Below are 22,516 nucleotides of genomic sequence, written 5' to 3' on the forward strand. Positions count from 1 at the left end.
AGTCCCCTGGGATACACTCCAGGCTCCCCGCGACCCTGTGTAGGATAAGTGGTAGAGAAAATGGATGGATGGATGAAGTGTTTATGTAAATTATTTAGCTGAAGGAGGCTCACTGGGCCAGACTTTCACAGACAAATTCTTCATTTCATTTACCCTTTTTGATGCCATGACATGACTTGTTCAAAAAAATCAACAGTGAAAACAGAACAGAGAAGAATGCGTTTATTTTATTCTCTGTGGTACCGCAGTGGTAACGTGTGTAAGTGCCACTACAAACCAAAACATTACCCCTTCAAATAGTTTTATTTAGGGCCATAAATTAATCATCTGTGGTTAAGCATTAACCCTCATCATTCTGTCGTTAGTATAAAGCATGAAAATCACAGTCATTCATTTTATTGTCCTGACCTACAGAGTGTTTTTGAGACATTTATGAACTGTTTGGATTTCCATAACAAGAGGAGGCTGATTTTTTTCCCCCTCAAGTTTTCCCACCGTTTCCACTCACGCAAGTTCTCTTAAACGTTTCTCAGAAAACCAGCTTTAGTTTCACATGTGGACTGTTTATGAACTCGAACTAGAACTGGGTGCTAGATAAAAGTCAATAAAGTGTGTCATAAAGCTGCCAAAAAGTGCTCATGTCCTGCTTGATGTTCTGAGCTGCTTCACCTTTAGTGTGTCAGTAAAATAACAGACAACACACACAGACGTCCATTAAAATCAAACATGCCTGTACCATTTATTGCACACAGTGCACGGATTTCCACCTTTTCATACAAATTTCTTCATATCGTCTCATTTAAAAAGTGTGAAACCGTCATTTTTTTAAAAAATCCAGTTTATGATGTCCTGTACTTTGCTCCTGGCTCTTCTGTTCAGTCTCTTCTATTCAGTCGGTGAGGGGTGTGAAAATGGCGCCCCCTGGAGGATGAAGGTGTGTTTGGGCCCACGTTTGGCAACGAAAGAAAGGTTGCATATCTTTTCAGTTTGTGCCTTTTACTCTCCAGGAAACACACACCTGAGGGCTGATTAATGCTCAAGACAAACACAGGCCCTGGTCCTTAGATACTTCTTCCCAAGTTAGCAGCTGACTCGACAGCTGGAGTTGCTCTTTTCTCTGACTGGCTCCCACATAGACAAAAACACACACACACACACACGCACACACACACACACACACACACACAGACACACACACAAGCTGCAGAGTTACACGGAGTGTTTGAGGAACGGTTCACCGAAATTTAACATGTTTCACCTCAGCATAAATGTGATCGATAAACCGAGATATGATTAGTTTGCTTCTTTCGTTTTGCAGGGCTGATGTAGCTCACAAGTAATAGAAGTCTATGTGAATAGAATTTTTTCCCCATAAAAAACAATAAATCTTCACGGATAAAGGTTTTCACAATAATAAGAATAATCAGCGTTTACAAATTTGGCTTCAGGCTTTCTGCTACCGCCTTTAAACAAGAAGTCAAAATGATAGAAAATCTCACTACGAGTTTCCGACATTCAGCTACACGGTGACATTTTGCTTATTTCTGGATTATAGAGGCTCTAAATCACATCAGCAAATTATTAGTGAATAACTCGGATATTAGTACACATGCTAATTCATGGATCTAGTGCCAATTTGTACAAATTTATCGAAACAAATGTTATATATGGTCACCAGAATTCGCAGACAAGTACGCCGTGTAAATTTAATTTTGCGATGAACCGTTCCTTTACAGGTAAGCTTGACGAGAGGCAAAACTCAGGACTAAAAGGTTGATTCTCAAGTTGATGTTCCAGAAATGACAGACACAAAAACCCAACATACATCAAATACATATATACATACAGTCGAATCAGTCCAAAGAGTTCGTACGATCTTCTGATTTTCCACGTATAACCGTAACAGCTGTGTAAACTCTCCCGTTCATTAACCATCAGTCTGCAAATCACTTCAAATTAACGTCCATCACTCAACCCCATGGATTAATAAACACGGATTTGGAAGAAGGAAGACGTACAATAAGACGAGACGAGACGAGACAGGAGACGAGACAGTTTGGTCTTGAGTTTGGTTACAGGTGGAGGTTAAAGACTGTACGTTTGCACAGGTGAGCATTTCTGCTCCTGAAAAAGCACCTGAGAATGACGCCTTCGTCTTCTGTCCTGTACACCAGGTGTGTCCCAAAGTGTCTTTTTTTTTTTTTTCTTTAAATAATTATGGCTCTGTTCTGTGACCCGTTCCTGGAGTCCAAGGTCAAAGTTCATCGTTCTCCATCTGTTTAAACGCCTCCAAGTCCTCCTGCCAATCGGCCATTAAAGAGTCCACCGATTGGTCGTTAGGATCCTCGTCTTCTGCAGGCTCCTCCTCCACGGTCAGAGGTACGTCGTTGCTACGCCCCTCCTCCTGCTTTCCTGTCTCCTCACCCGCTATATCTTGGCCCTGAGTGGTGGATTGTGATTGGTCAGGTGTTGACGAGGGGGCGGGATGACCGTGGTCCTCCTCGCAGCAGCCCTCCTCCTCGCCTTCCTCCGTTTCATCTCCACCTGAGAGCAAAGAGGGGATCAGAGAGCTGTCAATCAACACAACATCGACTTCGTTCAACATGTACATTGTTCAAAAATACATTACATTCAGGAATGTTCACAAAGTTTTGCAAAATTTAAACCAATTTCTTGAAGATCGGAGTATGAAAATGCTAATTTGTGCTTTCTACTGTACTCTAACCCAAGAAACATGAAAGTACATGCAAACATAGCAGGTGAAGTTAGCTAAGCCTTCTTGGTTACCATGACAACTGGCCACTGTACTGCCGTACCTGCGTTAGCATTTCACCAATCGTATTCCACAATAGTTTTTTTTTTGCTGGAGATTAATCATTATTTTCCACAATCTCGTTTCTCAATTGTCCAATCGGCAAACTGCTAGTGAGTAAGAACAGCCAATCGTGGTGCAGAAGGCGGGAAAGATTGTAGCACAAGAGACGGAATTTGTCGCAATATGAGCGGAAAACAATAAAGTGGTAACAGAGATCCTTGCTAGTTTAGTGATGGATTGCTTGTTCTCGTTTTAGGTGTACACTGTACATCCTGCAAGTGAGTCAGTGAGTCAGTCAGATAGTCAGTCAGGGAATCAATGAGTGAATCAGTGAGTCAGTCAGACAGTGAGTCGCTGAGTAAATCAGTCGGTCAGTGAGGTATTCAGTCGGTGAGTCAGACACTGAGCCAGTGAGTCAATCAGTGAGTCTGTGAATCAGTCAGTGAACCAGTCAGTCATTCTGTGAGTCAGTCATTCTGTGAGTCAACGAATGTGACTCATTCGCAAACAGATATACTGACTGAGCTACCGAGCTAGTCAGTGAATTGGTGAATCAGTAAGTGAGTCATTGGGTGAGTCAGTGCTCAGTCAGTGAGTCAATCAGCCTGTCAAAAAGTGTGACAGTGAGTCAGTCAGAGAGTCAGACAGTGAGTCAGAGAGTGAATCAGACAGTCAGACGGTGAGCCAGTGAGTTGGTGAGCCAGTGAGAGAGTCAGTCAATGAGTCAGCCAGTGAATCATTCTGTGAGTCAGACAGTCAGTGAGTCAAACATTCAGTCAGTGAGTCAATCAGAAAACAGAGACGGAAAACCCCTGTACATGATGAGGATGAAGAGGAAAAGAAGGAAGAGCTGGAGATTACTTACTACCATCCAATAGGGCGCCCGGCAGGGCTTTTCCCTTAAATATGGCTTCTGCTCATCCACAAGAGGAGAGGAAGCAGAGGCAGAGAGAGAGAGAGAGAGAGAGAGAGAGAGAGAGAGAGAGAGAGAGCAGAAGAAAGGCAACTGTTACAAGCTCAATGTAAAAGCAAAAGAATGAGTGAAAAAGATAGGAGAGAAACAGAGAGATTGAGTCTAGTCTGTAAGTAAAAATTTTCAGCATGAACACTAAAAGTAGAGAAAATACACACTGTTCCCTTCCACTGGAGTCAGTTAGGAGGATTCACTTAAATGATATTTCACATCAAAACACTCATCCTGCAAAACTGTGGGTTTAACGTGACTACGTTCTGATTTAGGGGCATAATTAGACACAACATAAATCAGATATGTGATCTAATTTCTGAAGTGAACGAGTCTTGTTTGAGGACGCACATCTCCTCACGACTCACCCCTGTCTCGTGCTTTCTCGCTGAGCAGCACCTCCACCTCCCTGTGCTCCTTCAGGGCCTCCAGCAGGATGTTCCCTTCCTTATGGAACAGGAAGAGGAGCGGCAGAGTGACATCGTCGGTGCTCCGGCCGTCTCCTGCCATCTGGAAGAGCGGTGCCGTGTCGCTGCTGCTGCCCTCGTTATCGTCTGAGAGAAAGCGTGGAAATGCCGAGTTGAGTGATTTTCCCTACGCTAACACACACTCAATCAGCTCATGGAGGAGTCAAAAATCTGTCCTGTGCTTTAATTCTATCTGCTATGATTTAAAAAAATAACCAATGTTATATGATGTTTTTTTTTCTTTTTAGTCAAGCACACAGTTTCACTTCATGTTGCAGTCAGCTTTTTGTTTGTAGTTCTGTGTTACAAATATAGTACACCAATTTTAACCTATGCATACGCACATTACAGAAATAAATCTGACTCATCGTTTGGGAAATGTGGTTTTTAAAATCTGATTGGCTGAGCAGCGTTCAAAACCGTTTTAAAACCCTTGATATTCGCACACCTGTGACTGCATCCCAATAATGAAATTCTGTATTTAAACCAGGTTTTAAAACATTCTGTCCATAGATTACCCTAATTTTAAGCCTGTTAAGGATTAAGCCAACAAATCTTACTGTTAAGAAACTATACTGCATGGCTGAAGAATTGTTTGTAGCAAATTCTGTTAATAATATATTGAATTATTTATTGAACACTGGATTTGTGTATCACATTGCTTTGTCACCGTTTTATATTGCTTTTTATGCAGCATACCTAAGAACATCCTTAAACTTCATGGAATTAATGTAGCGCATGCCCTTGTGCTTATTGCTTGATTTTATCACATGATTAAAAGAGTCAATTTTGTTTAAAAATCAAGCTAGTGGTGTTACAAGAGATTTTATTGGAGAACTCTGCACAAGTGTCTGTTATAAACTGGAAAATGTGGACTATATACTTAATTTATTTCTGTACACCATAATTAGAAGAGAGTGTCATTTTTTTGCCTGAATGCTCCGTGTGCCTCACCGATGACGATTCCTCCGATAGCTCCAGCCTTTTGAATGTTTCTGGCTTTCTCGGCGAACATGCACTGTCCCCTCTGCAGCAGAGCGATACGGCCGGCCACGATCTCAGCGTTACTCAATTCAGCGCAGCCGGAGTAAGGCTCAGCCACCGTCACGAAACCACGCACCTGAGAAAAAGAGAGAGAAAAAGAGTCGATGAACTCTCATTACGTGCCTCTCAAAATAATCCTGCATTTGGCTGAGAGATAAGCACAATAATTCTAGTGGTCATGGTTGTGGTTAATGCTACTAAAGTGACAATAAAAAGAGAATAGATAGTGAGAAAGTTAGCCAAAGACTTATTATACGACAGTGTGTTGAATTCTGGATCTAAATTAGTTTTCTAAATAAGAAGTCATTCGGACCTACTCACCCCTAAGTTGCTCTTAGAAAGGTCCATTCCGAACTGCGCAGGTCCAGCGGTCAGTACCACTCTGCCGAAAAAGGGGTGCGAGATGATCTGTACGGCGCGGGGGGGAAGCTGCTCTTTCTGCTGCTGGCTGGAGAGCTCCATCATCTCCTGCATGAAGCGCATGCCGTCCTCAGCAGCTACGGCGCTGACCGCCTACACACACACACACACACACACACGTATAGACATTATACAGACACATTAATACTTCATGCATATGGAATTATTCAACTGAATGAAGCCATATGCTGTGAAAATAATCATGTAATATTATAACAGAGATCATATTTATAGAAAAAAATAAATAAAAGGACTTCAATGAAACAATGGATCTGATAAATCTCTTGAATATAATACACAGAGGGCTAAATCTCACAAAAAAATCATTCCATTAGCTCACTATTACAAAGCGAGTTCAAATGGCTTTTGTTCTGCCTTCTCGTGCAATAATGCTTTTCTGGAAGCAAGAAGAAATTTTTTACTTTTCATACTTTAGAGAATAAAACTATAAAACTGTGTGTGTGTGCCGTTTAAGCTAAAACAACTGAACTGTATTATTAAGAAGCAGAGCTTTCTGAACAAGTGTCATTTCTAAATCACACAGTGAATCTCCAGTGGATAGAGTGGTGGATCTGCTGATATACCTGTGCGGCGTGCTGTACGAGCTGAACTCTGCCGTCCTTCAGGTGGATCAGCGTGACCCCCATCCTCTTCAGCAGCTCCAGGTGCTCCGGATTATTAGCCATGAAGTCCTGAGCTCTCAGCGGAGCACGACCCACTCCTGGCTCTCTGAAATACAGAGAAAGAGGAATAATAATTATTATTATTATTATATAAAGAGACATTTCTTTATTCTACTCGACTTACACGATCCTTACTGACTGATTAATATAAAAGCTACTAAAGCAACAAGAAAAGGTTTAAGGATTCAATTTAGCAGAGACCTTATAGAATATTATACAGCAGAGCTGCTGAATTCTCCAATCTTACTGGACAGAGGGTGTTGATTATTTTCCTATAACTGCAGCTCTGACAGTTGTGTTTATATTAATGCGCTTGTTTAAGTGCAAACAAGGGACTTGCATATTGGACGCTACACATAACACAAACAGATTTAAAAAAAAAAAAAAAGAAAAAGAAAAGGTGTGTAATTGTTGATATGGTGAAATTTTCTGTAAGGAGATGTAAGGAGTCTCCAGCGTCAGGACAGAGGCGTTTACATGTTGCAGTTTCTCAGTAACATGACACTCTGTGTTGTTTTTTTTTTTTTTGGTCTTTTTAACTTCAAGAGAGAGGAAAAAAACAGATGCTGGTGAGGAAACGACTGTTTATAGCTGCTGTAACGTAAGTGATAACAGATTTTGTGGATGTTTCACAACATTAAACTATAAATTGATAAAAAGCATCACATAATAAACAAAAAAAAGTGTTAGTGCTGGCTAGTTGCTGTGGTATAAGAGGAATAAAATACTTCGGGACATGCTGTTATAGGAAAATAATCAACTTTTGGATGGTAACAGTAACTCTGCTTCATCACATCACATTATCCCACTGTTGATTGTTTTCCTATAACAGCACAACCCCAAGTGTTCTATTATTTATATAAGAAAGTAAAACTCATACAGGTCCAGTCACCACCACATTCATCACGTTAGCATGTTTGCACAAAAACCACCTTATTCCTAAATGATTCGTTTAGGAATTCTTACCGAGGGGGTGTGGGGCGGGGACAACTCTTGTCCACCGCACTCCTGATTGGCTCCCGAAGGTTCCGTGGGTAGGCGGGGTCAGGGAAAAGGAGGCGGGTATTGGGACAGGTCCATTCAAAGTTAGAGTCGTCTAGCTCCACCGGTGTCTGTTTAAAAAGCAAGCAAGAAAGAGAGGAATTAAGAGACAGAGAAATTACATTAAATTAATAAAGAAGATATTATTAAAGTGGGCAAATACAGTGCACTAGAAAGAAAGCCGAGACAATTATTCTCATGAATATGTCGCTGTCTAATAATATGTATATAATTATATAATAATATTATTAAATATCAAGGCAGTTCAAAGAGGTATGTGTTTTACATCGATATTGACTTTTTTATATGTCAAAAAGGAACACTGAAATGTCCGAGGCAACTCTGTGTGTAAATCTCAAATACAGAAAAAAATCTTTCTAATAAAAATATTACATAATTCCAAAAATCTAAAGGAAATGTTAATAATAAAAGAGAAATTTTCACATGCTGTCTGCATAACATTTAATTTAACATTTAGTACGCTTTTTTTTGTACAAATACAAAATCTAATTATAGGCAGCTGATTTGATGTTAGACTGAATCTTTAAAATTAATAATAATTTTTTTAGACTAGATTTACAAAACCTTGCTTTTTTTTTTTTTTTAATGCAACACTCTTGTTTTGTAGGTTTGTTAGCTAACCTCTATATGTTGTGATACATACTTGTTTATTGTTTATTGTAAACATCTTCAAGGATTGTGGTATGATCATTTTTGTCATATCGCCCACCCCCTGCGCCCCACCAATCAAAATCAAGCCAGACACCAACGTCGATGAAAACATGGAACGTTGAGTGAATATGCAACGAGATTTTAAACAGTTTTAATCCATTAAATTAAAAGAAATTAAACATACCAAGCAAAAAAAAAAAAAAAAAAAAAAAAAAGGAAAACCAAATTTCTATTACAGCTAAGACCAATTTTAAAAAATATAAATACTGTGATGTGTTAAAAATGATACTGATACTGGGTTATATGATTATCCTACTGTAAATCTGCGTCTTTCTGAAACATATCTGTGTATTTATATTTAAATCAAATAAACCCCAGCATTAATTTAGTGATAATCATCATCCCAGGAGGTTTAAGTACTGTAATGGACTGTAGTGTGCCGTACCGCAGCATGCAGTACTGTGGAGTTGCCTGCAGGGGGCGGGTGTGAGCGAGGAGCGATGGAGAGCGACAATGGGAGCAGGTGAGCCTCTGTGGTGAAGACGTAGTCCTCCACGTCGAAGGGTAAATCCTCCTCTTCAGCAAACAGCAGGAACAGGTACTTAAACATCTCGGCCAGGAAAAACGAGTCCATGCTGAAAGACAAACGAGCACGCCGCAACGTCCTTTCAGTTCACTTGAACACAAATTTAATCTGTAATACGTCTGCGTTTTCAATTCTGAAGTGCCTCCTGACCTTCTACATCAACTCTGTTTAGTCTAAATACCTGGAAAACTAAAATAATGTGTCATAGGTCATGTGACACATAATGTACCAAACACAAGATAACACAGTAATAGTATGCGAGTGTGTGTGATTATCTGAGCAGCTTTTACAATAATCTTTTACTACAAGCATAAAACCTGAGTCTCGTATTTGACTCAGCAGCCCTGCAGTGGCAGATCAGCAGGTGTGGGATTTGACCCCACAACCACCTGGTCATTAGGACAGATCTTCAGCTATCACTGGCTACAAAAAAAAAACCAAACCATCAGCAAAAATCATGCTGGGATAAATCTGTACTGTGTGTCTCACCGGTCCTCATGGCTTCCTGTCCTCACGTCCTTCATGGCGGCGAAGCCACAGGGGACACGAGCGAAGCGGTTCAGGTTTTCCAGAACAGTGCGTCCCACCTCCAGATAATACGGGTCCCTGGTGGCCTGGGAGAGATAGCACATCAGGAAGCGTTTAGGGACAGTAGACGGCAACAATAAACAAATAAGGACATTTATATAAACGGCAGAGAAATAACAAGGTTGGTTTTACGGCCTTGTGGATTGTGCAGTCTGGACACTCCTCTCGCAGTGTGTCAGAAATTATACAAATAATTATACATCTGGGCAATGAATTATATTTAAATCATATTTGCAATTTCTGTAAACACTGTAATTAATTCATTATCTTAAGTTACAGCTAACTAATTCGTTTTAACCTCCTTCTTTTTTTTTTAATCCTCCACCTTTTTTTTTTTAAATCTTGCCACCATCCCACCTTTGCACTTTGTTAACAATATAGTTACATATTTCATGGACTATTAAAGCCACTCCTATGAGAGGGAGAGAGTAGAAGAGAGGGAAAGAATAGGAACAAGGAAGACATTTTTAAATAAATAAATAAATAAATAAATAAACAAAGGTAAAGTTCAGATTTTTTTGGTGCATTAAATTACAAGATTTCCATTTTTTTTATAAGCATTCCAGGTTTTATTTACTTTACTTATTTTATTTATTTACTTATTGGTTTACATACAATAATGATCATTAATCAGTTAATCAATCGATTAATTTTCACTCATTAGTAATAACAATAATGGTAGTTGTTTATTGTATTCAGTGTATAAATGTATAAATTATTAAGTACACATTTAATAATAAAAAATGTATTTATTATAGAAATATGAAAATGTTATGTATATGAAATTGTTATAATTAAAATATCATTGCGCTGAAACATGAGAAACCCTAGATGAACATAGAGACACACACAATTTTAGTGTGTTAATGTTTATTTAGTGATCCACTTAATTAATGGGACTTACCTGCAGTCTTAGTTTTACTCATCATAAAAATTTTATTTGAAAATATTAAGAAATATAGACCTATAATATAACGCCGGCTTGAAGCATTAAGCCTCAAAACAAAATTAAATGTTAAACAAAATGTTAAAACGCCGGATCCGCAGAATTCTAATCCACTAAAGACTAGTTTGGTCAACAAACCATCAGTACTTGGTAAAGTAAAGAGGAACTAGAGCCTGTTCAGCAGGAGTTCGAACCAGAGAACGCGTTATCATTATGAACTTTACTGTACAAACACACGAGGAAACTCAAAAAGCTAGTCAACACCCTAAAGCGCAAATATGCCACCGATAGTGCAAATAGTGTGAGAGATAACGTCGGTGCTGTTCTAGGACATAATAACAGTACTCAGGGTGGAGCTGGAGAAAACACGCTGTAACCTGTTGTTTAAAAAAAAAAAAAAAGAACACACACACACCTTGTAAAGAAAGTAGGTGCTCTCTGCAAACTCGGGTCTCAGCGGATGCTGCGCCCAGTGAACCCTGAAATCTGTAGTGAAGGCCTGATGGAGGGAGAAAAGGAACAAAGAGAGAGATAGAAGAGGAAATTTAAGCGACATAACTTAAGATACACTCAAACGGTTGCTCCAAGAAAGAGGAACCTACCTCAGGTAGGAAGTTGTGTTTCTTGGTGACCTGATACAGCATTTCGTGGGTTTCTATAGCCGGACGGATGTCTCCTTTTAGCACCTAAGAGAGTGCAATTACAGAAAAAATGTTTGCAGTGACATGAAAATGTATTTGCTCTCTTCCCAATTTCTTTTATTATTGCATACGTCAATTTAATATAAGACAAAGACAACACAAGATATAAAATATAGCTTTTAAACGATCATTTCATTTACTGCGGGAAAGGTTACTCAAGATCAGCTGGCCCTGTGTGGGGAAAAAAGTAATTGCCCCCTAACTGAGAATTGGGTTCAATTAAATGTGACACACTCAGGCGTGATTACTGACAGCCCTGCAACCAGACAACGATCTGAAGCATGAGAGCAAGTCCACCTTTGAGGGGTTCAAAAGAAATAAAATTAAAGTTTTGGTGTGACCTAGTCAAAGTCCTGACTTGAACCCTACTGAGATGCCATAGCAGGTGCTTACATGCTCGAAAGCCCTTCGATGTGGATGAACTAAAGCAATTCTTGCAAATAAGCATGGGCCAGAATTCCTTCAAAGCAGCGTGAAAGACTGCTCTATGGTCATCAGAAACATTTGGTTGCTGTTGTTTACACAAAACTGTATTTCGTGTTTCCTCATGTTCTCCTTGCCTAATATTGCATTTTATATGAAGATGTGAAACTTTTTATTGTGACAAATTTGCAAAAATTGAGGAAATCAAGAGGGGGCAAATACGTTTTCCACAGCACAGTACATACAGACTTAGAAAAAAAGGGTTCCTCAAGGGTTCTTTGGATGGTTAATGGTTCTAGCACTCCAAAAAGTAGTCCTGCGTTTTAAAAAAAAATAAACCCTGTGGTGTAGAGTTGCTCCAGTCCTTGGTAGCTTCCCACCTTTCTACTCCTCAACCCATTCCTCCACTTATCTATCCTCTTGTCTGTTCATCATTTATATATTCTAACCTTCTCGAAAAACAGTTTTCTACCCAACCCTTTTTAATTGTTAACTTCCAAATCCCATGAACACTCTGAGGGTTCACTGTGGTTCATGACCCTCTAACGGTGGACCTTCTGTAAATCTGTAAATCATTGATAAAATCAGGACACTTCTGAATTACATCCATAGGCACTTTTAAAGAGAGCAAAGGTCATGCCACTACATCAGGCATGATGTAACGGATGGTACTGAAAGGTCTCAGGGGTGATGGTATTTTTTTCTCTCCTCAGATTAAGGTCTTGTGTACAGGAGATGCGTCTGACCTGCAGGCCGGGGAAGAACGCGAGCAGCGAGTCCATCCAGGTGCGTGCGGGCAGCAGGGGTTTGTGGATGTGTACGTCCAGCAGCAGAGGAGGCTGGCTGATGTACTTCATTATAGACGCGTAGTGCTGAAACACACACAGGCAGAGAACAAAGGAAGCTCTGCTCTTATTCCACATCACAAAAACACAAGGAAATAGGCTAGGGATCATGTTTCTGTAACACAGAAGGTCTAGTCCAGGGAATATATAAAGAAAGTGAAAGTAAATATCTGCAAATCCAATCTTTCACCACCTTGCAATTTTTTTTTGCAACCAGAAATTCACCAGAAATGCAATGTACCTACTAATAATGTACGCAGGTGGTTGACTGTAAATGTAATTAATCTTATTGGGCAATTAGTCTCATAAAATATCTCTTTTTATAAAACTAAATTTTAATTGTAATTACAAACTATAAATACGTCAAAATTATTAAAACCTCAATTTAAACATTCAGAACTAATCCTTCAGAAACCCAGTCACTTTATTTCTCCCAGTTAAAACACTTGGGGAAGGAGTTTTTGTAGGAACGGAGGCATTTGCACTTTTTCAGCTGCATTTTTTTCTCTTTGACTTCAAGAGGAAGTGATTTATAGCTACTAAAACATACACAATAACAGAAATGAAGTCGTTTTGAGGAGGTTCTACGACATAACTTTAAACAAATAAAAAGTATGACATGTCGTTCTTTAATAAACTGCTGTGGTATGAGAGGAATAAAACATTTTTGGACATGCTGTTCACTAAAGATTTGTTCTGTGGTTTGTTTAATCTCTCTTCAGATTACAAAAATGTATAGAAATCGTTGTATTTAATAGGTAATTTAATTTAATTTCAGAGATTTCAGTAGGTCAATCCATTTTCCATAAAAATGTGTAGAGTATAAAAGCACACGTTTAACCAAGAGAATAAGATCTGATTCTAATACCTCAATAACAATGGAAAAGAGTGTGTGTGTGCATGTGTGTGTGTGTGTGTGGTGAGGAAAGCTCACTATATTAAAGCGCTGAAGTAACTGATCGTCTCCCAGCAGAACGTAAGCCTTCAGCAGGTACTCGTAATACGAGTCAATCCCAGCTCCTACACCGCTGTCTACAACGACAACGAATACAGAAATATGTAACGAAAATCCATCAGGGTTTCTCTGAATAAATGTACAGTCCATAGCAGGTTCGCCCACCTCTGCGCACCCACTCCCCCGAGTGGATGTTGATGGTCGTTCCCACTAGGTTGCTGTTTCTCTGTCTCTTTTCCCACAGGAAGTCGAGAGCTCTCCGCGCATGGGCCTGGACATTACAAATACAACACATTAACATCTTTAGCACCATTAAATACGCATGTTGGGATTTCATGATGTAAAATCTGCCTCACTTTTATCTAACATTTTTACCAAATATTATTTACTAAATGCCACTATGTAAGTCAAGTTCATTAAATCATATGTGTCTCATTTATAAAAATGTTTAATCAAATATATTTTATTATCCTATTAATACGCTTTGTTTATCAAACTGGATATGAACAGATTTATTCAGAAATTATTGCCGTTAATTAAAGAATATGAAAAATAAAGAAACAAATCCATAAATGAACACAAATAAAACAAATCATTCGAAGGAAATGCTGGTGTTGTAAACGGAGGACACGTTGCCCTAAACCGTAAATAAATACCCCAGCTGATGGAGAAATTAAGCTCAAGCTTATGAGGGGAAAAAAATGTTTAGGTATGATTTTTTTTCTTCAGAGCATTAAAACTGGTTTGTAAATCGGCTCAGTTCTTTTAACGCTGTGCAACACTTCTAGAAATTCATCCAAAACACTTAAAGCCATTTTAAAATAGCAGTTTCCCTGTGGGACGTGCTTGGTGCGCATGGTTACATGGGTATAGAGTAGATATATTCTTCTTGTCTGCTCATTAATTCATTAATTAATTACTGTAATTAGTCTCTAGATTGTGATCTTTTCAGGTGCTGTTAGACTGCTAAATGTTTTTATTGTTATAGAAGTGAGTCAAAATAACTTCCGCTTCTGCCTTTTCTTTCACTAGTTAGTAGTCACTTTGTGGTTCCACCCCTCTATGCGCTATGAGTCACTAAATGCAAACGAGTGTGTCGGAAACTCACTTTGCACTTTACGGGTGATCGACTTTTGCAAATCCGTCGGAAAATTTGAGTTTGGTTTTGTTTATTTCAAACATTTACACACAACTTTACTAAAAGGTTTTTGTTTTTTTTTAAACCACAATTACATGGTCTGCTCTCAAACAATGTATATAAAAACATACATCTCAAATATATTTGACCAAACCTGATTTATTTTTACTTTAAATATTGGGCTTCATGTGACCCTTAATTTTGAAAAACCTTCCTTTTTAACATATTTAACTATTACGGTTCATGAAACAAAACGGTTAACGGTATTTTGATGTTTTCTCTACCTCGAATGTGGGGTCTCCAGTGAAGCGGCTCAGTGCGGCGAACTCCAGGATGATGGTGCCTGCGCAGGCAGTGCAGGTGTCCGTCTCAGTGCCTGTCCGAGTCTCAGGACCCTGAACCCCGTGACGCAGGTTGATCTAATAGGACAACATTAATGCTCAGTAATAAATACAGGGCCTCGTTAGTACAATTAGCAGAATTAATATCAGCTACACAGTGAAAGCTGCTCTTATTGAAAAACCTGTCATATAAAAAAAATCTCTTCAATGTAGTAAATCAGCCATGTTTTTGGAAAAGAGACAATAAGAAAGATACAAACATGTCTGCCAACAGTTGAAGCGAACTATCCTTTTAAGTGAGTTTTTATAAATTTTGCTTTTAAACACTGTGGTTAAAACTGCTAAACTTGCAAAAGCAAACATCAGCCACCAATTAAACACAAAAAAAATCTTATTTATAAACAGGGTGTATAAAGGAGTTACATGTTATACAGTATACATATAACACAGTGCTGCTGAATTCTCAAATCTGATTGGTCAGAAGGTGTTGAAAAAGTTTACGTTTTGCGGTTTCACGTCGTTTTGTATCTTTTTTTTGTCTTATTAACTTCTAGATAGAGAAAAAAAGAGAGGTTGGTGAGGGAAAGACTGTTTATAGCTGCTATAATGTAACTTGTATTGTGAACGTTCCACAACATGTACCTATAAATGGATAAAAAGTGTGACTTGTCATTCCTTAATAAATAAAATGTGCAATTGTTGGGAGATTGCTGCAGTTTGAGAGGAATAAAACACTTCAGGATGTGCTGTTATTGGAAAATAATCATCTTCAGGGTGATAACAGTAACTTCATACTAGCTGGCATCACACCACCCCATCGTTGATTATTTTCCTATCACAGCATGAGACGGAGTGTTTTATTCTTACTTGTGCAGAGAGTTCCTGAGACAGTGTAAGAGGAAGGAGTAGTGAGGCTGAGACAGAAATTTCATGGTAGCTGAACGGAGCTCAGTCATGCGAATAATGTGATTATTCAACCAACTCGAGAAAAACACTGTGTCTCTGCACATCCACCTCAGGGTCAGTGAGTGTGTATGTGTGTGTGCGCGCGCGCACGTGTGTGTGTGTGTGTGTGTGTGTATACACACTCGGGGGTAAGGCAGGCCGCTGCTGGTGTTGAAGGCAGGCAGGAGTCTCAGTCCCAGATCTTTAGCCATGTGCAGGAGCTCATCCTGATACCACTGCATGTTCTGTCCTCTCTCTTTCCACATCACTGCCATGGAGTGACCTCCCAGCAGCCCTCTACACACACACACACACACACACACACACACACACACACACACACACACACACACACTAAAACAATTATTACTGAAAGAAACCTAAGCCTCTTTTAACTGCAACATTATTGGACACTGCTCTACAGAATGATCATGTTCTCGGTCATGCACACTGAACTTTTACACACACACACGCACCCACACACACACACACACACACACACACCCTTGCCATAAATGTTCTTGCCATAAATGTTCTGTTCAATTTGTTTTACGTCACACAGTGTGACGTTAAACAAATGGAACACACATTAATTGATGTTACATTCCTGCATAAAAGTGTGTGTGTGTGTGTGTGTGTGTGTGTGTGTGTGTGCGTGCGTGCGTGTGTGTGTGCGTGAGAGAGAAAGAGAAAGAGAAAGAGAGAGCGCCTTCAGTGACAGTCAGCAAGTGCAATTATGCATAACTCCATTAACCAGTGAAGGAGGTGTGGCCTCTGTACCTGTCAGGTCTAATAAAAGACTTACTCTGTATTACATCATACTATGTCAAAAGAAATAACAGACAGATAACTGGAAAGAAATAGTAAGAAAGTAAGTAAGAAAGAAAGGAAGAAAGAGCAGACAGACTGAAAGACAAACAGGATGAAAGAACAGACAGAACAGAGAGGCAGAAAGTATAAAAGAGAAGAAGAGAAAAACAGACAGAAAAAAATAGGACAAAAAGGAAAAAAAAAGAAGAAAGAAGTGGAGGACTGAAAGGAAGGTAGAATCGAATCAACAGGAAGAATGAAAGCCAGCAGAAAGAAAGGACTTAACTGGAGGTATGGATGGAAGGATGGGTGGAGGAGAAAAAGCAGAAAGAAAGGAAGCTGTAAATCTGTAAGTGTTCTTGCGCTGGACTGCTGGTTGGTTTAAATGTTTCTCGTCTCAGAAGGAGAGATACACACTGCTAGGTGTTCGGTAACATGAGTATCAGCGTGCTCACCCCAGCACTCGGATGTTGGTCTCGAACACAGACACGACGATGTCATTGTCCAGTCGTACGTCCTTCACCACCCGCTTCACCGCTTCCTCAAACTCCTTGCTCTTATTCAACAGCTGGACACATCAGGAAGAGAAACAGCATGAACACACAGCGGAGTGTTTGGCTTGAGCGTTAAAACACACGTGTTAGAGTGTAACTCACCGCAAGAGTGTCCAGCGTGTCGATGAGGGTGAGAGAAAACCTGTAAACACACACACACACACACACACACACACAGTGAAGAACATTCTGGAGCACTGGGCTCAGACTATGAAACTATTTTGATACTATTTTCTATATCAAACTATTTTTGATACTATAAACTATTTTCATCAATGGGCTCGATTTATCATCATCGTTTGGTAAAGCTGTGTGTAAATATTTTCACCAAACTGAAAAAAAATTCCCACAAAACTTATAAAAGTTTCAGTAACACCCATTTTCTTCAACCTCACGTGTGTATGGTGATGTTTAATAAATGCCAAGCAGCCATAAACTCAGCCATGTCCACAAAACTCCATAAAAGGCAAAGCTGACTGACCTGAAAATGACAAACCGGCGACTAAACGGTGAAAGAGCGCCTCCTAATTGCGTCCTGCGCTCAATCTTCTAGTAATGCAGCTCAGCCACTGCAGCGTGTCAGCTACCACATACACACTAACTCCTCCTTCTCCTCTCACAGGGAGCCATTACTTTTGTCCTAATGAAACAGCTTGTCTTATTTTTGCTTATTTACAGGAATCGCTTTCTTTCGAGTGACTGAGATTCATGAAATGTTCATTAAACTGATGTGTAACTGAAATTAAAAACGTGTCAGAGTGATGCGTATATAAAATCACAGTGACTCATCACTGAAGCTGAACAATCGAGGTTCACGTTAGTGAGTCACCTTTCACGTAAATTCGCACAAACTCAGGAGACAGACGTACGATATGAACGCTTTTCCGAACTGACTGGATTTTCATGAACGCAGCATTACATGTGCAAAAGCTCCTGTGAACAATTTACGAATCATTTCATTTCATTTCATTCCAGAGTGATAAATGAGGCCCAACGTCAGGAAACTCAAGCTTTCTGAGTATTTCTGAGATTATAATAATATACTGCATGTATTTTAGTTATTTTTTATGCAGATATATATATATATATATATATATATATATATATCTCTCTATCTCGAGTGTGACAGCCTTATGATCAGACAATGTTTAAAATTTCAGGACTAATTAAGGAATCGACTTTAATTCCCACAAATGGAGATGAGCTGAGCTGCTGCTCGACACACACACACACACACACACACACACACACACACACACACACTGCTCTGAGGTAAAGCAGGCTGCAGCTGGTGCTGAAGTCAGTATATGTGTGTGTGTGTGTGCGTGTGTGTGTGTGTGTGTTTATCAGACTTACTTTCCTAGAGCATCGTCTACGTCCCCTCGGCTGGGCTCCTGACCTCGTACACGACCTCGACATGTCAAAGGCATCAGCTCATCTGCTGGGTAGGCATGGTCCTGAGAGAGGGAGAGAGAGAGAGAGAGAGAGAGAGAGAGAGAGAGAGAGAGAGGGGGAGAGGGGGAGAGAGCTAATGAGTCAGCACAGAAAATGCTCAAAAACACAAAAACACTCACAGGCATTTTTTTAGAAACACACTTCAGAAAAATACTACAGAGATTTTCAATCAGAATCTTTCACATTATTCTGTCCATCATCTTTTCTATCTTTTCTTCTCCACCCATCCTCTTGTTCTTAACTCCTTTTTTTTTTTTTTTTTTTTTTTACAATTCTATATTTCAATCTTCCTGTTTATTTTTCATTTCAGTCCTACATGTCTTCCTTCCTTCCATCTTTCGTTTCTGTCTGTCGTTTCTGTCTGTCGTTTCTTTCTTTCTTTCATTCTTTCTGTCCTTCTTTATCTCCTTCCTTCCTTGCTTCTGCTTTTCTCACTCTGTCTATATTTTTCTTCTTCTTTTCCTTCCCTTTCTGTATTTCTTTCTGTCTATTTTCCCCTCTTCCTTTCCTACTTTCCTGTCTGTCGCTCCGTCGTCCTATTTTTCAGCCCAGCGAAGACACGTTCTATACAAACATCATTAAAATGTCTCATCGTCGTGAGCCCGCTGCGGTCGTGTCCCAAACCACACATCCAATTAACTAAACATTTCTTCAGGAGAACAGACGAAGGGCTGTATCTACTCATCGTCTGTACGTTAACCCTTTCAGTTCCTGTGCTGGAGTTCCTGGACGCGCACAAACATCTCTGTTTCCGCAGAGGCTGTCCTTTTTCAAGCAGGTCATGTGATTAATATTTAATTATCTTAACATTCGATAATCTTCCATCCTGAGAATGAGGCGAAACCATGACGTAGATGACGTACCATGTAATTCTGATAAGCGTGGTCGAACATCTCCACCACCTGATTTCTGTAAGGAAACACAGCCGGATTAGTGCACACACACACACACACACACACACACCTTACTTTACAATAAAAATGGCATTTTAATATCGAGCGCATACCTCAGCTTGTGCTTCTCCTCTCTGCTCATGCTTTGCGAGAGTTGGACGGAGAACCCGAGCAGGAGCAGCAGCACGAAAACAGGTGACATCATCGCCCAATGAAGCGTCTAAACCCCTTTATTAACTTTAATACACTATAGAGTCACGACAGCAGGCTTGGACTCATGACTGCTCACTCAGTGCTTTTACAAACGTTTAGCACCGTAAATAAATAAACGTGAATAAATATAATAATCCCACGGATCTGACTCTTCAATCCTCAAAACCTTCACCTGTCAGCGTTCCACGATTTCTGCTTCGTCCTTCACTTTTTTTTTTTTTTTTTTTTTTTACACTTTGGAATATTTAAAACGAATTTGAATCAGATGATCAAGAAAGTAAACATGATCTTGTTTAACTGAAACCCTTACCTGTGAGATTGAGCACACCTGCCTGCCTGCGTCACCTGCGACTAAACCCAGACCCACTGTAACACACCTGATCCACCGGCATGGTTATTCCTCACAAACTACACAAACTACACCGTGACACAACTACACAACTCACATCTACAGCTACACTGAACATGGATACACCTGGTGGTTTGCTTTAAAGCAGGTGCAGATCAGCAAAAATAAAAAAAAAAGAACACCTTTACCTTACTTTTTTGAGGCTTTGTTCACTTACAGTCCAGCACTGAATAAAACTAATCTCAAGGAAATACACTGTAGTGATTTATTAACTACTTTTGTATGTTTGTGGTGTATATACAACACCAAAAACACATCCTTCTTCCATTTTAACGTCATAAAAACAATGCAGACAGATGTATAAATTAAAAAAGGACACCTTGATGAGTAAAAATACAAATCTACAGCTGAGAAACTGTCACTAACATCCTTTTGTCGCGCCAGTTAACGCTGCCCTGAGGATGACAGATCGGTCCTGCTTGTTTTTATCCAGCTGTTGTTTTCAGCCAGATTTTTTTTTTTTAAAGCTAGCCGAAATTAGCCGTGATTTAAAGAGTCCATTCTGATCAAAATACGTCTCCTGAAGTGCACAATCCGTCTTTCTTTCGGTGGTTTCGCTCCACGGAAATAAATTAAACCAGGACGCTGTCATTCGCTTTGACAAGCCGCTAATAACCGGATGCTGGTTTCTTCTGAGCTCTTTCATGCAGTCGTCAACATCCGCATCCGGGTAACACGCGGCCCGAGCTACGTCATCACACTGTTGTCGGAAGTAGATTTCTTAAAAAAAAATAAAATAAATAAATTATTTTGTAACTGAATTATTTTAGAAACCGAGTTAACATACTGCATAAGAAATAGAATGATGTTAATATTTTTTAAATAATATTTTTAAAGGCCCCTAAAGAAAACTATTTATTTATTTATTTTTATTTTATTCATTTATTTTATTTTCATAAGTTTATTATAAATTTGCCTGGTTTGTGAAGCTTTTTTTTTTTTTTTTTTTAACTGGAACAATTTCACATTTATGCAACATTTATACAACAGATAAAGCTCTGCATATCAATTTAGTCAAAGTGAGTTATTAGTCAAACAAATATGAGATAAAATACACAATAAATAAAAATACATAAATAAAACAAGTACAAGTAAATACAATGAATAATTAAAATAATACATATAATAATATATAATAAACATAGGGGTCATATCACATTACATAAAGTAAGGAAGTTAAACAACTCATGCCAGTGTATGTTTACTTTCCGTAACTTTTAAGGAATGATAGAAAAAAAGACAATGCTTTGAGGAAAACAGTAAAGTTTGGTGGGGATTTTACGAATGTACATTTACGTATAAAATTTTTTTTTGGCTAGAATTAATAAGAATTTTTTTCCTGATTGCTCTTAATGAGTGTACCACATTTGTTGCTATCAATGAGAAAAACCGGATATGCACACACAGTACTGTGCAAAAGTCTTAGGCACCCTATTTTTTTTTAGTACAAACTTTGTTATAGATTTTTATGACTTTATGACTCCTACATTACTGATTCAGTACAAAAACATTTTAGATTCCAAACATTAGTTTTCCGTCAGTAAAGAAAGCAGCAGATTCCATAAGAGACACTTTTCAGATAAAAACATAATGAAGGCTGCTGGGTTTCGCTGCAGAAATAAGAAGCGAGTCGACAGTCAAAGTCTCCAGAAGAACTGTGGCTGCTTCTGCAAGATGCTCAGTAACACTTCCAGCTCATTTCCTTATAAAACTGCACACACTGCACCTCAGATACTGCTTTATTTTTTTCAAAAAGCGAATGATCATCACACCAAATATTGACTTTGTTTCATTTATTTCTGTTTACTGCTCTTTATAGTATTTTTTTTTTTTAAAAAAAAGTAGAAACATTTAATTTCATTATTTTTTTGAAGGCATCTTTGCTCTACAGCCCCTGCAGAAAAAAACCCCAATAGAAACCCTCATAGAATTTGTAATGGTTTTAATGGAAACTGTAATGGTCCCTGTGGGTCTCTACTGGTAAGTTGTTGCCTTCCATTGCTGTCTAAGACTTTTGCACAGTACTCTCTCTCTCTCTCTCTCTCTCTGTATCTATCTATCTATCTATATATATATATATATACATATATACATATATATATATATATATATATATATATATATATATATATATATATATATATATATATATATATATAATATTTTAAATCTTTAAAATCTTAAAAAATTTAAATTTCAAGCCTAATGGTTTGTGAAACTTATTGCTGTTTGTTGTGGTGGTAATAATATACCTCATTGTTCTCTTCGTCAATTAAAAAAAACAGTCTCCAACTACACTTCCGGTAGCGCAACGCGGAAGTGGCATAAACAAATCAGAGGCGATGGTCTCATCCGGGAACTTTGTCTGTACAATCCCTGACTAGCTAGTGTTTTGTTTTTGGTTTTTTTTGAACCGATATAAAGACGAATCTGTTTTTTCCTTGCAAAATTTAAAACAATATCAAAATGCTAATGCTAAAGGGGCAGCTTACGCTAACACTAGCAGTGATTATAGGTGTTTATGGGATGTGTAGTTTTTCCGGCTTTGATTTCACCAGCGTCAGCAGAAACTCACAGTATATGGAAATGGCGTTAGAACAGTGTTTAC

The 22,516-nt window shown here is 38.8% G+C and overlaps 1 protein-coding gene across 2 annotated transcripts; it reads right to left on the bottom strand.

Annotated features, from left to right (window-relative positions):
* Positions 1-710: 710 nt before the first annotated feature.
* On the bottom strand, positions 711-20,589 carry edem3 (ER degradation enhancer, mannosidase alpha-like 3). Of its 2 annotated transcripts, XM_034306256.2 has the most exons (21): positions 19,400-20,589; positions 19,257-19,302; positions 18,295-18,395; positions 17,041-17,080; positions 16,840-16,952; positions 15,718-15,871; positions 14,573-14,707; positions 13,316-13,421; positions 13,130-13,227; positions 12,097-12,222; positions 10,829-10,912; positions 10,642-10,725; positions 9,182-9,306; positions 8,552-8,741; positions 7,360-7,505; positions 6,295-6,439; positions 5,612-5,803; positions 5,201-5,366; positions 4,148-4,333; positions 3,681-3,728; positions 711-2,544 (listed from the first exon to the last, which is right to left on the bottom strand). In XM_034306256.2, the coding sequence occupies exons 1-21, from the start codon at positions 19,489-19,491 to the stop codon at positions 2,255-2,257; spliced, it is 2,667 nt and encodes an 888-aa protein (XP_034162147.1). In that variant the 5' UTR covers positions 19,492-20,589; the 3' UTR covers positions 711-2,254. The 2 variants fall into 2 exon arrangements, with proteins under 2 accessions (XP_034162147.1, XP_034162148.1); XM_034306257.2 differs by lacking the exon at positions 3,681-3,728 and having other exon boundaries at positions 19,400-20,584.
* Positions 20,590-22,516: the final 1,927 nt, after the last annotated feature.

Source organism: Pangasianodon hypophthalmus, chromosome 8, assembly GCF_027358585.1.
Source record: "Pangasianodon hypophthalmus isolate fPanHyp1 chromosome 8, fPanHyp1.pri, whole genome shotgun sequence".
In the NCBI taxonomy this organism is placed as follows: domain Eukaryota; kingdom Metazoa; phylum Chordata; class Actinopteri; order Siluriformes; family Pangasiidae; genus Pangasianodon; species Pangasianodon hypophthalmus.

Bases quoted from the DNA above. Each gene is read 5' to 3' on its own strand.
- edem3 (XM_034306256.2), bottom strand. From the start codon at position 19,491: ATGATGTCACCTGTTTTCGTGCTGCTGCTCCTGCTCGGGTTCTCCGTC. The intron at 16,953-17,040 runs GTGAGTTACACT...TGATGTGTCCAG, and splicing joins ACACGCTGGACACTCTTGCG to CTGTTGAATAAGAGCAAGGA. The intron at 9,307-10,641 runs GTGTGTGTGTGT...TATCTCTCCCAG, and splicing joins GCACCTACTTTCTTTACAAG to GCCACCAGGGACCCGTATTA.